The sequence below is a fragment of the Halichoeres trimaculatus genome, unplaced genomic scaffold, assembly GCF_033239565.1.
Source record: "Halichoeres trimaculatus isolate MK-OKI-2021-1 unplaced genomic scaffold, fHalTri1.1 fHalTri1_scaffold_11, whole genome shotgun sequence".
NCBI lineage: Eukaryota > Metazoa > Chordata > Actinopteri > Labriformes > Labridae > Halichoeres > Halichoeres trimaculatus.
Genome location: NW_027437189.1, coordinates 35,893,391 through 35,910,035, shown reverse-complemented (window position 1 = coordinate 35,910,035; position 16,645 = coordinate 35,893,391). Strand labels below are relative to the sequence as shown.

The following is a 16,645-nucleotide window of genomic DNA, read 5'->3' as shown; positions in this document are numbered from 1 at the left end:
CAATCATGTAGAATCAGTAATATCACACATAATCCAGCCAAATAAATGTTGATATATGTGTACATGTTCAAGTACAGATTACAATGTATAGAATTCAGAGGATGCTTGCCTCGTTCAGGGTTTGGTATGTGCAGACATGTTTCACTGAGATTAGTGTTTGTCAGATTATTCCTTAAACCAATTTTAAAAACATCCACCCATAGGAGTCACTGTTTTGTTTATTTCATCTCAATCTACTTAAAGTGACTGAACCTTAAATGAGTCTTGTAGGTTCCTTTATCTGTAAACGCTGTCAGCTTGTGTGCGCAGTGTAGCTCCAGAAGACCTTATTGTTTCTGTACATCGTACTTTCATAATATGACCTGCAGCCGAGTACGAGCGCTCGTGGCCTTAGCATTCGTCCTTTATCTTCTATAAGCCTCTTAATTTGGTTTAAATCATGCCCACTTCAATAAAGTTTATAATCTGGTTAACACCTTCAGTTTGAATTTCACTGTTCCAAAAATGACCTGACGCTAAATTTTAGTAGAGTCAAGCATTTGGAAGTTAACTCACTTCAAGTCAAAGACAGACACAGGGTAAATCTAAAGATTTCTTTATTTTGTATTACTTTATGTTCAGACAATCAGAAAATGACAACTCCTTTTCTTTCAACTGTCTTCTAACCTATTAAGTGATAATACAAACACCTAATGCAAAACTTATCTAAATTAAAAGGTGGTGAAGCCTGCATCTCAGAGGTTCTCAGAGCCCACCTCAATGCAGGCAACACGGTACTGACCGGTTATTTAGTGAAATGAATCATGATCTGCTCTGTGCCTCTGCATTCAGCCTGGAGCGCTTCAATATATGTCAACAAGATATGTCAACAAGATATACGCTCTCTCAAATCTTTAAAGGTAGGATCAATAAGATCTCAGCCTGATAACAACAAGCAAGGTCCTTTTTCTTCACCCAAATGAGAGTTATCTCTTCAGAATATGTTTCACAAGCCACTGCTCCTATAACTGAATGAACTGGCCACCGTTTAGGTTTGGACTTAAGTTATACCCAGTGGACCCACCCTGATTCATCATAGCTGGTTTTATCATACACATCCATGAGCACATCTTCAGAGCGGTGGGTCTGAAAATGAATAGATGGTGAGAAACACACAGATTAGGACAGCGAGACACTGCCACTCATGGAGCTGTGCACAGAAAGGTAGGCTGTTTAAACAGACCAAAAACAGACAGGCAAATCTGGGAGCTCTGGTACCAAAAACCTTGTTTTGATGCATCGAAACCATAACTATAATCCTTTACACTCACAGGACTAAACTCTGCTGACATCTCAGAGCCGAAAGCTAAATGTAAATAAAACCTGAGCTTACCTGGCACCTGCAGAGCGAGGAAAGCACTGCAGAAGTCAGAGCTGAGGGAAGAGCTCCTCAATCATTTTACATAGGGCTTGTCAGAGAACAAGACTTAAAAATCTGCCACTGAGATCTGTCATGGTTTATTCTCTCTTATCTGGATGCCTTTTAATACTTTACTCTGAAAACATGACGCTGCGCTGACGCATTTTTAAGGTTTGTGACTTCCTGTTTGCGATACCTTAAATAAGCCAACAGGTCCTGTATCACAGACGTAAACCTGATCCATCCTCAGATGAAAAGTTTCACCCAGGTGTAGCACAAACAGGGCATCACTGTTATGTTCCACCTGGGGCTAGGCCCAGCTGCAGCACTTGGCCCCAGGTTAACACCCAGGAAACCAAAGTGTCATCTTCACATTCCAGCACATGACTGGGGAATTTTTCCTGTGAGAGGCCCAGATTCATAAACAGTTAGCATTCCAGACTGAAGAGGCAGAGACACAGTGTTAGAACATCACAAATGCAGTGTAACTGGTACTTCTTGCGCTAAGACACATCATCCTGCTGTGAGCTAATCTCAGTAAAAAACTATGGAGCTACAAAGTACATGTGCTTCCTCTGACAAAAATAAAACTCTACACAGACATTTTCTCTGCAGTTAGATGGACAGTTGCCTGTCACTTCTCTGAGGTAGTAAATAAGTAGAAATATCATTAAAGGCAAGTATAGAGAACAATGTTTGACTCTGGAATACACCACCAGGACTTCTGTGTACCCAGTCCCTTCAAAGTTGAGCTTCTGAACACATCCCCATGTTCAAGCCTGGTGACACTGCCAAATTATTACAGGTTAAAACTAACTCAATTGTTTTTTTTGCAGAAAGATATATGACAAGGTAGAGGTAGAAAGTTTGACTGAATTATAATGTCAATGTCTGCTGCTAGATAAAGAGTTTAGATTCATAAAATCTACCTTTTATAGTTTCAATCTAATGGCACAAGTAGGAGCCAAAAACAACTAAAAGCAAAAACAAATAAAAAACAGAAACGCACAGTTCTGTGTGTTTGAGGTACTGATCAAATTCATCCTTTGCTAGAAAATGTTATAAGTGCTTAAACCCAGTCGAGAGTTAGACACTCTTAGAGAGGCACAACAGTAGCATTTTAAGACATTGGTGCAACACTTGGAGGCTGGTATCTGTGCTAGTGAGAGAAGTCCTTCAACAAACAGTTCATGGAATTAAGGCAGAAAAGAGAGACCATCCACTGACCCTCCTTTTCTAAATATCTTCTTTCCAATATCAAATCAATCACTTGCATTTTCCAGCTGTAGGGCTCCTCCATCTCCACTACGCCAGGCCTATTTCTCCAGTGGAGCGTCCGTGACTGGGAGGCTGCCGCTAAGATCCAATTCTCCTGTCATGCTGCAGAGTGACTCTGTTGAAGGAATTTGATCAACAGTTCAACCTCTCACTGTCTCTGGCTTTGAACAGAGGAGGCCAGGAGGAGAGGGACGAGACAAAGGGTTTGGGGGGGGGGGAGTAGGGGTCCTTTTTTTAGCCCTAATTACATCAGAAACTTTAGACATCCATCAACACCAGAGCCTTAAAGGAATGGGTGTCAATACCAACAGCGGCATTCAGTAAAAAGAAAGTAAAGGGGGTAGAAGTGCTCTGAAAGGACTTTGGAGAGTTCATGGTGCTTTTTGTTAACTAGAAGAAAAAAAATTCACAGCAAGCAGGTCACAGTTAGACAACGCTCAGATCTAGAAAAGTCCAGTTTGATAAGAACAAAAGCAGTAACAGGGAGCAGCTCTGAGATTTCTGCAGCCTAAAGTAAAATTCTGAGTGAGCTCCAGGTCACAGCTCGCGGCTCGGGTTGCCACCTAATGAAATTCAGATTTTAGGGTTGAGGAGAAGGGTGGATGACCTCTGGTGCAGAAACTGATTTATAAGCTTTGTGCACACAGGTACATGTCCAGTATTTCTATACACCGCACAGGAAGGGGGAGGGGTTACAGGTGAGGTGTTTGTCTGCCTTCATGCTGTAGTGATGCTTAACAGATGGACAAGCTGGAGAGTTACCAGGTTCTTCAATTTCAGAGATATCATCAGGCCCAGTATGCACGTCCTGCCATCAGCCAGGGAAATGGAGTCTTTCTACTAATGCTGAATAAAAAATGGATCCGCATGAGCCATGTTAACGGCCCAACAGAGCGCTAACGCGAATGAGGTAGACCCCATCACTACAGGCTCTAACAGCAGGAATCCTGCACCTGTCAGGCTGTTTAAAGGGGGACATGGAGCTCATGCCTTCCCCTTTAAGATGAAATATGCAAAGAGAACAGCCATGCAGTGAAGAGAGTGACAAAGTGGAGATACACAGTAAATTTAGATCATCTCCATGTTTGTCTCAGTTTATGCAGAGTACACACATGCAGCTTGTATTTGTTGGATTGTATCAGGGTTTCCAGGACATGTGATGTTGTGCCCCTGCCTCACTCTCATGGTGCTATTAGCTCATTGGCTGATTTTTGGCAGTCATGTATGCTAACGCCATGGCTAAATGGGCCGTCCCATACCTGTATGATATGACTGATGGTCCCCCGTGCGTAACAACTGGAGATGCAGACAAGCACAGATTAATTCTTGAGGCTTCTCTCCCCTTCCGTCTACCCCCTCGGCTGACCGGGACCACTTAGCACTGTGACGAGCAGGACCAAGCGACTCTGGAAAGTCTGGGTCAGAACGTCAAGTTTACAGGGTTTTTTGAACTTTGGTCCAGGACCGAGTATTAAGGGCAATTTTAAACTTCCACAGAGGTGGACTTTAGAAGCTGCGACACATTCGAAGAGATTTCTTCTAATACTTTGGTGTTGAGATGTAAAACTGCTGCACTTTCAGTGCCCTCCGAAGGACTCAACAAAAACCTTTACTGCATCCCCTCAAACCTGGGCACTCTGCTCTGAACTGCCGAGTTAAAATGGAAGGACAAAAACTATAGAGCACAAAAAAAGACTAACTATTCAAGTCACTGCACGTCATGAAAACTGCTTTTTTCACACTACATCCAACTAAAAAGCTCTATCCCAGTCTTAAACACCACTAAAAAAGATTTGATAGTTTCCCATTAGCTCAGGGACAATTATCATGAACCACTAAGTGTGCTCTACATTGAGGAAGAAAAGAAGGTGTGCATGTGTTCAAAGGGACAGGTGGCAACCCTGAGATCCGTGACCTGTTTTCACAAAGCTTCTGAACATTTCTGTTTGACCTTTTAACAAAGTGGATAAAGAGGAAATAAGACAAACTAGCTACTGCACTGCTCTCTGTGGTCTGGTTCAGACAGAAAGGCTTTTAGAAGCTGCTGGAAGCATGGCGGGGAGCTAAAGACAGATGATTGGTGACTGCCACAATGATCCATGACGTGTCTCATTCACCGAGCCACGGAGATCTTAGATGTGTCTTCTATGCAACCTTTACCTGTCTGAACGGTATTACATGTTAATCACTTTGACTCATACAGAGCAGTGGAACTCAGCTACTAAAGCCTCATGTGGCGTGGCATCCCTGCCATGTGGTAGAAGAAACATAAGTGCCTGTAATCTAGTGATGCTGCTTAATGCAGCAATAAACGAGGATCAAAGTAGCATTGGAGCTCTTCACCAAGTTAACATCCTTGTGGATTCAAATAAAGATTTCTGGCAACAAGAGCTGTGCCGTTACATTTTTCCAGAAGGGGAAATCTGAACTTCAGATTCTGATAAATGCCTTTTCAGTTTACCATTTAAATAAAAGGCTTTACAGTATCCTTTACAGTATCTTTAAGATTAAGTAATGCACCCTAGCTTAACAGGTGTTAACTGTGACTAACCACCTTAGAGACTCAGCCCATACTCGAACCCTCACTCATCAGCAAAGGGTCAAAGTTACAACTTTTTTTAAAATGTTGAGATATTTCATCTACTGACGTATGCTCACAAACCATCTGATGCATGTCTGGATGAGAGCATATTCTTAAACAGTTGAGACTGTATTTTTTCATCTTTTTGCATGTACTCAATATAAGCGAGTACATCCCAAACACCATCCTTTCTGTCTCTGTGTAAGGCCGCTAATGGTCCAGTAATTCTAGAAAAGGGAGGTTGACTTTTAAAAACAGGATACAAAAGTGGATTAAAAGTCCCTAACACTGTGGAATGTCCATGATCTCCCAAGGGGATGACTCTCAGCATGGTGCAGCATCTGTGGGAAATGATAAGTGCATCCACTGAAGGTAACAGGTCTAACAAAGAGGTGCTACTCTATTTTGGTTGTAGTGAGTTTCTCTACATCTTCTTAAAGGTTCAAGCTTCCTTTTTTAAATAATGAGGTAATACTGATGAGGTGATTTGTTGTGTTTAACAAAACAAAAACGACTAAGATTAGCATCATTAGCACTGACAGGCTAAAGTTACACACTTGCTTTACAAATTCTCATGTTTTACCCTTTTTCTTGAAAAATCCATGAGCTAACTTGAAGGCAACGTTAACGGGGACAGAGCTGCTTACTGCTGAAAGGTCTGGTAGTAGTGAGGTAGGGAGCTTGAAGTGCTCATAGCAGAACTGCTGTACGCCTGAGGTAGCTGGCTGTGGTTGTGGGCTCCAGGGCCCTGGGGTACGTGGGCCTGGGGAGGCTGGAAGAAGGAGAACGGCCCTGGAGCCTGGGAGGACAGCCCTGTGGAGGAGGATGGCGAAGAAGTGGCAGTGGTGGAAGGCGGGTAGCTCATCACGAGCCCTCCCATCCCCATGTGAGGGCTGTAGGGCGGCAGGCTGAAAGGAAGAAACCCCAGGAGAGGCCCGAGGTCCATGTTAGTGGTGCAAGACAGCTCGGTGGAGGAGATGGCTGGACTCCTGGACAGCAGGTGGGGATCGCCGCCGGCACCCACCCCTTCACCCAGAACCTCCCTCTGAGGGGAGGCAGAAGTAGAGGTAGAGGAGTTGGCCACGCTCAGGTGAGGTGGGGGGGCGCTCTGCAGGTCCAGCAGGAAGCTGTCCACGTCGGTGCGAGGATATGAGGTAGATCCGTGCTGGTACCTGGCCATGTTGCCGTATGGCTGCTGCTGCGGAGCCACCGGGGGCTGCAGGTGGTGGTGGTGGGGGTGAGAGGGCTGAGGGGACATGTGGCGACTCACACCCATGCCCGAGGACAAGGAGCTCTGCATGAGGCCGTGGGGGTGGCCCAACCCGGGAACAGGACTGGCTATGGGGTAGGAGTTGTACATGTCCCTGGAGTAGTTCTCCATGTGGTCCTTGGAGACAGACGCCATGTCAGAGGTCACGGGGCTGGGCTCCTCCTTCACCGGGCACTGAGCGGCAGGCGTGGGCGTGGGCACAGGAGTGCTGGGTGCACAAGGTGGTAACCCGGACTCCTGGGCGTGACTCTTCTTCAAGTGGCGGGTCAGGTGGTCTCTGCGGCCGAAGCGTTGTGCACAGCGTGGGCAGAGGAAATCACGGCGCCCCGTGTGAACCACAGCGTGACGGCGAACATCCTTGCGTGTATAAAAACGGCGGTCACATCGCTCACATGAATACTTCCTCTCTCTCACGGGCACAGCCGCGTTGGTGTTCCCCTCTAAAGGTGGAGGCCTGTCAATATGGCTGCCTAAGTGCTCCAGGAGGGACGGCGCCCCCTCTGGGCAGGGCAGGTTCGCTGAGGCGCTGTGGGCCGCCACCAGGTGGCGCCTGTAACCCAGCTGGGTGTTGTACTGCTTCCCACACTCCTGGCAGTGGAAGAGCTGCCTGCTGGCGGCGTGGCTCTCCTGCAGCTGGCTCTTCAGATGGTCCTGCTGGTGGAACATGGTCTAACAGAAGGAACAGTACTGGCTCCGCTGGTGCACGGGGACTCTGGCCAAGAGCCGGGGCAGACACAGACAAGACTCATGAGGATTCTCCAGAGAGCCGAGCATCAGCCTGCAGACCTCTGGTCGTTTTGTTAACTTAGAGTGCTAGAAGTAATGCTAAGTGCTGTTTGTTGACTGCTTGATGGTCTCTTGCTGCAATGACTAGTGGTCTGTCCTGCCTTACTGGGGCGAGCCTGTGTCCAGCACTTGGTCTCTGTGACAGCAGCTGCCATAGCAACCCCAAAAGGGTTGCGGTGATGAGGAGCTTTGGAAGCAGTGACTGGGTCTGTGTGTTCCCTGAGAAGAGCTCTTGTGTTGGTCCGCAGTCTATTTTAGTATTCAGCAGCCTTGAACGCCACAGAAACAGCAGCTGAATCACAGAGGCAGATCAACATCTTTACAGACCTGCAAACAGGAAGAAGAGAGACTGTCAGTCTGAGCCAATCATAGCCTCCGTCTCAAACAGCACACCACAGGAAGAAGAAGGCAGCATGAGCAAAGTTATCAGCACAAAAAAACCCATGAGAGCAGAATACGCCTTCACTATGTGACCACTAGAGATGGTTCAGTTCCTATTCATCACGTATCCTCAGAAAATGTGGAAATAAGCTTGACGTGTTCAATTAAGACTTTTCACTTTTCATGCTTCAGGAAACTTGGGACAGTTTTTCTTGTGTGGATGATGGAGCTTTAGCCATCTCTACACCTGCATTAATCTCTGGTGTTATAACACAAACTGATCTCAGACTCTAGATAGAGAAAGCTCCTTTTTGTCATTTAACTGTGAAACACACTGAAGATAAGTTTCCCATTACTGTCCACCAGGGGTGTGCCATAGCGGAATCATTTCTTTGACGATCTGAATTTGTCATTTCATGATACTTACAATGCAGAGGCGCAATGACGTATTACACTTCCTGCTGTGTACAAAAACAACAATGGCTGAGAGCGAAAGTAGCACGGCAGCATCAACCTCACGTGATGATTTAATGCCTAAAAGAGAAGCTACCTCAGTGATGGGGAGGTGGTTTGGCTGACCAAAGATCAGACACTCAGCAAAACATATTTATGTCTTCTCCTTTCTGCTGGTGTCCTTATAGAAAGAACGTGTTGTGTCGTATAGAATTATGAAGTTTTTGCCTGCTAGATGAACTTTTTCCTCCTCAGAAACATCAGATTTCCTCCAGATCTGACCTACTTACTGTGTTTACATTTCAAGCTTGTGTAGTAGTAAATGATTGGAAAGTGGCATCCATAATGTGTGTGCAATACAAATGCTGATATTCAGAAGCAGCAACCAATAATAAGTTGTTGTTTTTTCCCATATCATCATAAAAAACACTATCGCAAATTTCCTTAAAATATTGTGATATAAATTGAAGCTATATCGCCCACCCCTACTGACAACCCACATTACCAGATTGTGACTCAGAGCTGCAACAGCTATTAGAAAAAGTGGTGAAGAAAAAACAACACAGCTGCAAACTCTCCTAACTCATAATGACCTGATGATCCTTCACATAAGTGTGTTTGTGTTTTGCACTCCCTGGCTGGTTAGACAAAGATTATATGAGTAGTTTTTATTTGAATATGGCTGTGCTGAGGAGTGAGGTGGCATGCTCCCCAGTCCAAGAAGTCCAACGATGAAAAGATCAAAACCTTTCAAATTTCAGAATTTCATTTCATAACTTCCAGCTCTTTATCCTAAAACTAAATCAAAATCTATTTGTTTAATTGGATTTTTCCATATCTGGAAAAATCTCCCTTGCAGTCTTAGAGCAATCACCACTGAGTCAGATGCAGTGTTTCATACAAACATTTAACTTAAAAACATAACGTGTGTCAAGTTTGTCACTAAAACTACAGTGACATTAAACTACTGTTGTAAAGAAATTATTGAGTGAAAGACGTGGTCAGTTGGTAAAACTGATAAATGTCACTTGGTGTAACAAATGTTACTCGTAAAAAATCTAATATTGCACAAAACATTACAACGATTATTATTCTATCAGTCTACTACACTAAAAAAATTAAACTTTAGATTATTTTTAACTAACTGACCCAAGAATAGAGAGAAAACATTGATGTTTGCGGCATCAAAACCCCACATCATCAAGTTTAGGAATGAAATATTCTAAATAAGATTGTATTTATAACAGTTTATGGGCAATATACAGCAGAGCAGCTCTTCAACGCCATCTACCACAGTGGGGGTGCAGAGGACATATTGGACTTCCAACTCACATAAAATATACATTTTGATTTCAACGTAAATCTCGATATAAAGAGTTGAAATACTGATATTTTATCACAGGTCGAAGTATGGCGATATATTGCTGTGTCAATATTTTTCACACCTCTAGAAAGAGAATCAATTGGGAATGAAAAGCAGAGTCTTAACTGTCAAAGACATCACACCATGGACAGTTTGAAGCACATGAGGATATTTTCCATCTGTCACAAGCTGTCTTGTGACTGATACAGGTTTAGTGCCCCTGTCACTTCTTAGCACAGCATGCTAAGCATGAGCATGAGCATTGAGTGCACAATAACACACCTATGATCTCAGTCAGTGGACCCTAGATTGATAGAACAGACAAAACACAAACTAAGCTCATAAATAAAAGATGTGGTCTATTTTGAACTGTGCACGAGTTTGCATCAAGTATTTAAACCTGCCAGAGACCAGCTTTGACATTAATAATTCATGCTCTGAGCAGGGCCATCAGTCAGGGTAAAGAAATCTCTCTGAGAACACAGATGAACACCTTGATCATTTTATTGATGACTATTTTAACAGAAAACTACTCAAAATATGTGTGGTTAGTTGTGTTTGCACAACATTTGTTTTTATTTGATTCAAATAAGAAGTAAAACTAGCTCTTGCTAGAAGGTGCCCTGGCTTAGGCCGAGGACCCTAATTATGATAGAATGTCATAGGTTTGTATCAACAAGCCCGTTTTTCATGTCTGCAAAATAAGATTTAATGATTGGGGCACATCAGCAGCTCTACAGAACCTGGGTGTAAACCAGCTAAATTACATGGAAACAGTTCAAATGCTAAGTCCAGCTTAAAGCTAGCTCTAACAAGTCTGTCCATATACACACTGAGTTTCAGGTTAGCCTGCTGCATTAAGGACTAATGCTTATATTTGTCTAATCTATCATCTACAGCCAAAAATGGTTGTAATCTCTCAGCTTGTATCTGCTGTGAGCCAGAGTTCTTTCGCTTGTGGTTTTCAAACTTCAGTGACAGAGCTTTGCTGTAAGACTGAGTGACAGACAGTGGAACCACCAGGTGAGATCACACCTGAAGTGATTTCCTTTTTCCTACAGGAGGCCATAGCAGACATGCAGCCAAATGTTTTATTGACACTATTTGCACACTTTCCATATTGACTTTAGTTCCATAGATTATTTCTTCATCTTCACTGGACTTAAAAAAAAAAGCTTTTTTATTCTCTAAAAAATCTCATGTACATAGGATGGTCCATGCTACTATTGTCTGCTCAAAATAGGCAAGTAACGCTGTTTGGGTGGCGCTTCTTGGTGTTTGGTTTTGTTTGGCTTTCTTTTGTTTCTAATGCTATCTACGAAAACAACTACAGTCAATTTATGATGAGAAAACAGAATAAAACAAATATGTATGTTGCCTAAGGGGGAACTCCAAACATACCGTCAGAAAACTGTTACGCTGCTGTTTTCTTGTTTAGCTTTGAATATGTTGTGAGATGCTTTGTCACTTCTACTACACGGCTTAGCAAATACATTTATTCCCTTTATTTGTTGACAGAAGGTTCAGTAATCTAGATCAGTAACTCCCAACCATGGGTATGAAAACATTGCAGGGGGTTCATAGAAACATTTAATTAATTATTTTTAACTTGGAAGTACTGAGATTAGCCGTCAATAAAATGGTACGTGTGCCCTACAACTAGTTTCCTGAGGGAGAAAATAACCTGTGGCACAGCCACACCAAAATCAAAACAGAGGCTTATCTGCAGCCAGGCAAAAAGTGAAGGGTTTCCGCTACATGTAAATGATCATGCCGCAGAAACCTGTTATCATCTTATTCTAGGGTTTATAAACTGTAATGATGAATTTGTCATAATGTCAATATAGACCTCATCAAACCAGTTGAAAAATTGCCAGAATTTACCTTTTGCACATTTGGACCTTGAAGCTATGGTGTACACTTTGGAAGCTTTGTACATCTTAATAACACCGTTCATAGGGCTGTTATAGTCCTATGGTCCAATCTACACAATATAAAGAACAAAAAAAATCCATTCAGTATATCCGCTGCAAAGCTGCATACTAGTTGACCAATCCGAACCGCACTGGCATGCGGGGTTCGTATTGGTCCGTGAGTCCATCCAATCCCTTGTCTCCCTCGCTTTGCACCATCATGCCCATGGTCCCACCTCGTCCTTCCCCACTACCCCTCTCACGTCAGCTAGCTGCTCAGCTACCGAAGCGTCATGCAGCCAGAGAAGACCGAAACCAGGAAGCTGTTACTGTTACCCTCCACAGGGAATGGAAGGAAATGAAAAAGTTTCAAGGAAAAGGCTGAGGCAAGGAAAAATTATGAGCGATACAGGTGCCAACAGAGACTGAATACTGGAGAAATGTACGACCGGTGGAAAAAGCTGCAGAGGGATTTGGGACTTAAGACTGACGCAGAGACAGCAGAGTTTCTGTTGAACAGGTAATGACTTTGTTTACCACAGTGGGAGATGTCAGCTGAATAACTCTGGTTAGTCTGCTTCACCGGCTAATTCATGGTTTTGATCGCGCCGGTCCGATGGAAAAAGCTACCACTGTGTGCTACAAGGAGGATGACTGTGTTATTTGTTACATTTTCTGCCGGCTTCTTGCTCTGTCAGAGGGGGCGTGATGTTAGGAGGCAAAGAAGCGCGATACGAGCTGGGGGGCAGGATCTTGGAACACAGAGGGGAGGGGTGAGTGAGGCTGTGTTTTTCAAATGTGTTGATCTTAGACCATAGCTTAAATTAGGTTTTAAGCAGAGCTACAATATACAAAAGCATGAAGGGGGATTGTGACAAAAAACATTTGGAACTCGTAATCAAAAAAATATATACTGAAATAGGTTGTTTATCACCTGATCAAAAGTTTAAAACCACAGGCTATTAAAGCCAAAATGTGCTCAAAATGTTCATTTCCTGTCAGGCATTCACACTGCCATGCCCTCCTGGTGGCTAAAGCTAAGAGGCTGTCTCTTCTTGAATGTGGTCGGATCGTCAAGCTGCATAAGCCAGGCCTCTCGCAAAGTACCATCTGCAGGAAAAGGGTTTCAAAAAAAAAAATTCAAAGACCTTGTCTCTTTCATCGCCACAAAACTGCCTGTTTAGACTTTGCCAGGGGGCATCATGGGACATTGAAAGGTGAAAAAAAGTTTGATTCTCTGATGAGAAAAAATTGAACCTTGGCGATCCAGATGGCTCCAACGTTACTGGCATGACAAGAGATCCCACCTGAGATGTTTTCTACCCGGCACAGTGGAGGGGGTCCTTCATGATCTGGGGCTATTTCATTCAGTGAACACTGGAGCTTCAGGTGGTGCAGGGTGGTCAAACGGCAGCTGGTTACGTGCAGATGTTGCAGCGGGCATCCTTCATGACTGAGGGCCCTGGTCTGTGTGGTAACAGCTGGTTTTTCAACAGGACAACACTGCATGTCACAATGCTGGCTAGATGAAGGACTTCTTCAGGGAGAATAACATCACTCTTTGGACCATCCCACATGTTCCCCTGATTTAAATCCAATTGAGAACATTTGGAGATGGATGGCAAGGGAAAATTATAAAAATGGCCATCAGTTCCAGACAGTTGATGCCCTTTGTGAAGCCATCTTCACCACTTGGAGCAATGTTCCCAAAAGCTTCCTGGAAAGACTCCCATCAAGCATGCCCAGACCCATTTTTGAACTGATTAACAAAAATGGTGGAGCTGCTCATTACTGAGTCCTACTGAGATTTTTTTTTCAGGTTTGGAGAGGTTTTTTTTGTCACTTTTGAGCGATGGTCTTAAACTTGTGATCAGCTGATAAACAGCCTATTTTAGTTTACTTCTTGTTTTCAATAAATTACTTTTTTCAAAGTGCTTTGTGTCACACTCCCCCTTCTTGCTTTTGCATCTTGTGCCTCTACTTAAAACCTCATAAAGATCCAAATGTGCAAAAGGTAAATTCTAGCAATTTTTCAACTGGTCTTAAGATTTTGATAAGATCGATGCATCCCAAATTTATATCTGTATATAAAGTGAGCACAACCAGAAGGGCCCATTGTCACTCTGTGTGGTTCATAATTACTTTAATCTTCATCCTGATCAGTGTGTGGGAACTGTCATGCTGATCAGGATAAAGATAATAGGAAATATGAACCACATAGGGTGGTTGGCGCTGTGAATTCATATTATACATCAACTGATCCTTAATCCTCCTCCCGCGCATACAGGAGTCACCTTTCTGCTCTATGTGGGATAGAAGTTACAGTTTGCCTCTCTATCCTCTCATTCTTTAAAACTCCACCGAGGAATTTTCCTCCAGCTTTTGTTGAACAAACCTCAGATGACTGATGAAAAAAGGAAAACTGCAATAGTGAGTCTGAATATTATTTTATGTGTTTTGTTCCTGATCTTTGAAGTTTAAATGCTTTTCCAAAGGAAAATTATTCAACTGTTTGTGGCAAATACTAAAAGAGTCATATATATATATATATATATATATATATATATATATATATATATATATATATATATGTATAACCTTTTTTTATTTCAAGACAATATATTGCTTTTGTTTGTTTGTTTGTTTTGGGTTGAAAAAGAAGAAAATGCCAGAGAATTATACGTTCAAATTAAGGAGATAAGATTATTATAATTGAATGATCAGTTGTGTTACATTCACCTTTGAAGAACCATCAACATACATGTGTGAGGGGGTATTTAAATGACAAAAAGGAGCAGGGGGTACACAAGACAAAAAAGGTTGGGAACCACTGCTCTTGATTACATGGCTCTCCTAACTGATTTCAATAATTAGACATGTGGGCATCCCTACTGAAAAAAGTGTTTTTCTGTTGTGGTTTCAGCACATGGAGTTGAAACTTCCCCACTAAAACATTTCTATTTCAATGAGGAGAAAGGTCAAAGTGACATCTCCTGCTGTCTAAATAAGACAGATTAATCTTCAGAGATATTTCAATGCGTTATGCAACGTAACCTCAAATGTCTTTGAGTGTCTTTAAAATGCTGTCTTTCTGGTGTAGTTTTCGTAACTCACAAAAGTGTTTCCATTACCTGTTATAACTCTGTGTGACATTTTCAGTCACTAAAGGCGAGGTACGCTCAGCGAAAACGCTGGTTTTTGTCGACATGAAGAGTTCGCATGGGGAGTGAGCTGAGAGGGGATGGTAGTGCCATCTTGTGGGTCCCTAACATGGAGCTGCCATGAAGCTTCCATCTCCACACTTCTCTGCGTAAACTCTGCCGATAAAGTTGAGCTAACTGTTAAAATACTTCCTCAGCGGGGTCGAGACAAAGTTGAAGAAAATTTGGGCATGAACTAAAGAGGGCTTCAGCAAAGAGACGATGTGTAAACTGGTGGAGACTGGTGGGACTGGGTCATTACCGCACCGGGGCTAATTTTGACTGCTAGCCAGGCTGCGCTCACTAAATTCGGCGGCGGAGGCCAAATTAGGTTACACACTGGGTTTTGGCATGCTAGTAAATGGGTTAGAAGTTGAGTGAAGCCTCCAGGTTGTGTTTGAAAAGCTGTGTGTGGGGTCAGAGAGAAAACCAAGTAAGCATGGTGGTTAAAAAACAAAAGATGAGCGCTTCACTAAGTTGTATCGGAGTTTGTCTTGCGGGGAGCTAACTATCTGACTCCTCCATGTTTTTACCGAGCGGAGTTAACCCGCAGCTCGAGTTCACAAACACAGACTCCAACAGAACCAACTTACCGACTGAGCCTCCGTCCAGCTGCTCGCCCTGCCTTTATTCCGCCTCCACATCGACATTTTAAACAAGTTTTAAAGATGTTTGTCAGAGTCCAGGCCTGGACCGCTGCTGGGCGCCGCGCTGGAAGCCATGCATTCTGGGAGAGTGACGTCACGCCCCGGGCTCAGAGGAACTCCAGCAGTACTAAGAGGAGCTTGATTGAGGATAAAACCACCCCGACAAACTGTTGTATGAAAACATCTGCGCAAACTAAGAGACAAATCCACGACTGCAAACTGAAAGATACAACCATCACTGCAGACTGTAAGATAAAAACGATCACTGCAAATTGAAAGATACAACCATTACTGCAGACTGTAAGATAAAAACCACAACAGCAAATCGTAAGATAAAACCATCACTGCAAACTGCAATATAAAAATTGCCACTGCAAAATGTAAGATAAAAATTGCAACAGCAAACTGTATGATAAAAACCATTGCTGCAAACTTTAAGATGGAAACTATTTCGTTAGACTTTAGGATAAAACCATCACTACAAACTGCAAGAATAACATTGCAACTGCAAATCATAGGACAAAAACATCCCTGCAAACTTAAAGATGACAGCCACCACTGCAAACTTTAAAAGAGCTTTGAGGAGTTTGAAAGTGATCTTTAAAAAGTCTCCCTTCTAAATATGTATGCCTGATAGCAATCCACACTTTAAATTGAGATTATCAGCCCCAATATTGCAGCTTATAGTTTAATTTTACTTGCTATTTCTTAGCCTCTGTGGCCGACCAGGACCAGACTGATTTACAGCACGTCTTGGTCTCTATGACAACCACGCCAGCTGACGAGGTTTTGTAGAGATAACAGATAAAACACAGATTTATTCGTCTTTCATTGCTGAAAACAATTTCTATGATTAATTTAGTAGTGATGGTGCACAAAGGAGCCTAACTGTCAGACAGAAAAAGGACAGAAGAGAAGATAAACAGGAGAGAGATACAGCTAAAGGCTAACACAGGGGCTAAATTGTTTATGATAATGTGGCCTCCAACCCACAGTCAGCAGTTATTCTGCAGTGGTCTGTTCAAACTTGAGAGTCTATCAATAAAACGAAGAGTGAGGTTAAGGTAGCTCTGCATGGTAGATGACTGGCAGGACAGAACCAGGATTCACTAACGCTACACATTACAAACATGTCTTAGAGCACCTGGCTGCCAGCTAAATATAGACAGCTACTAAACTACTTACAAACTAGATGTGTTAACTTGTTGTCATGTTAGCCTACAGATACATCAGAGCACCAGGCTGCCGATTACGCTACATATAGCTGGCTACTACAATGTTTGCTTGATAAGATAAGATAAGATAAGATAAGACATACTTTATTAATCCCCGGAGGGAAATTCAAGTTGTTCGGGCTCTCTTCCAAGCAAAGAA

At 42.9% G+C, this 16,645-nt stretch overlaps 1 protein-coding gene across 1 annotated transcript; it reads right to left on the bottom strand.

Moving 5' to 3' along the window:
* Positions 1-648: 648 nt before the first annotated feature.
* Positions 649-15,392, bottom strand: LOC141799537 (zinc finger protein PLAGL2-like). The gene is made up of 2 exons (XM_074681802.1): positions 15,218-15,392; positions 649-7,641 (listed from the first exon to the last, which is right to left on the bottom strand). Exon 2 carries the CDS (start codon positions 7,192-7,194, stop codon positions 5,902-5,904), a length of 1,293 nt encoding a protein of 430 aa, XP_074537903.1. The 5' UTR covers positions 7,195-7,641; positions 15,218-15,392; the 3' UTR covers positions 649-5,901.
* Between the last annotated feature and the right edge of the window lie 1,253 nt (positions 15,393-16,645).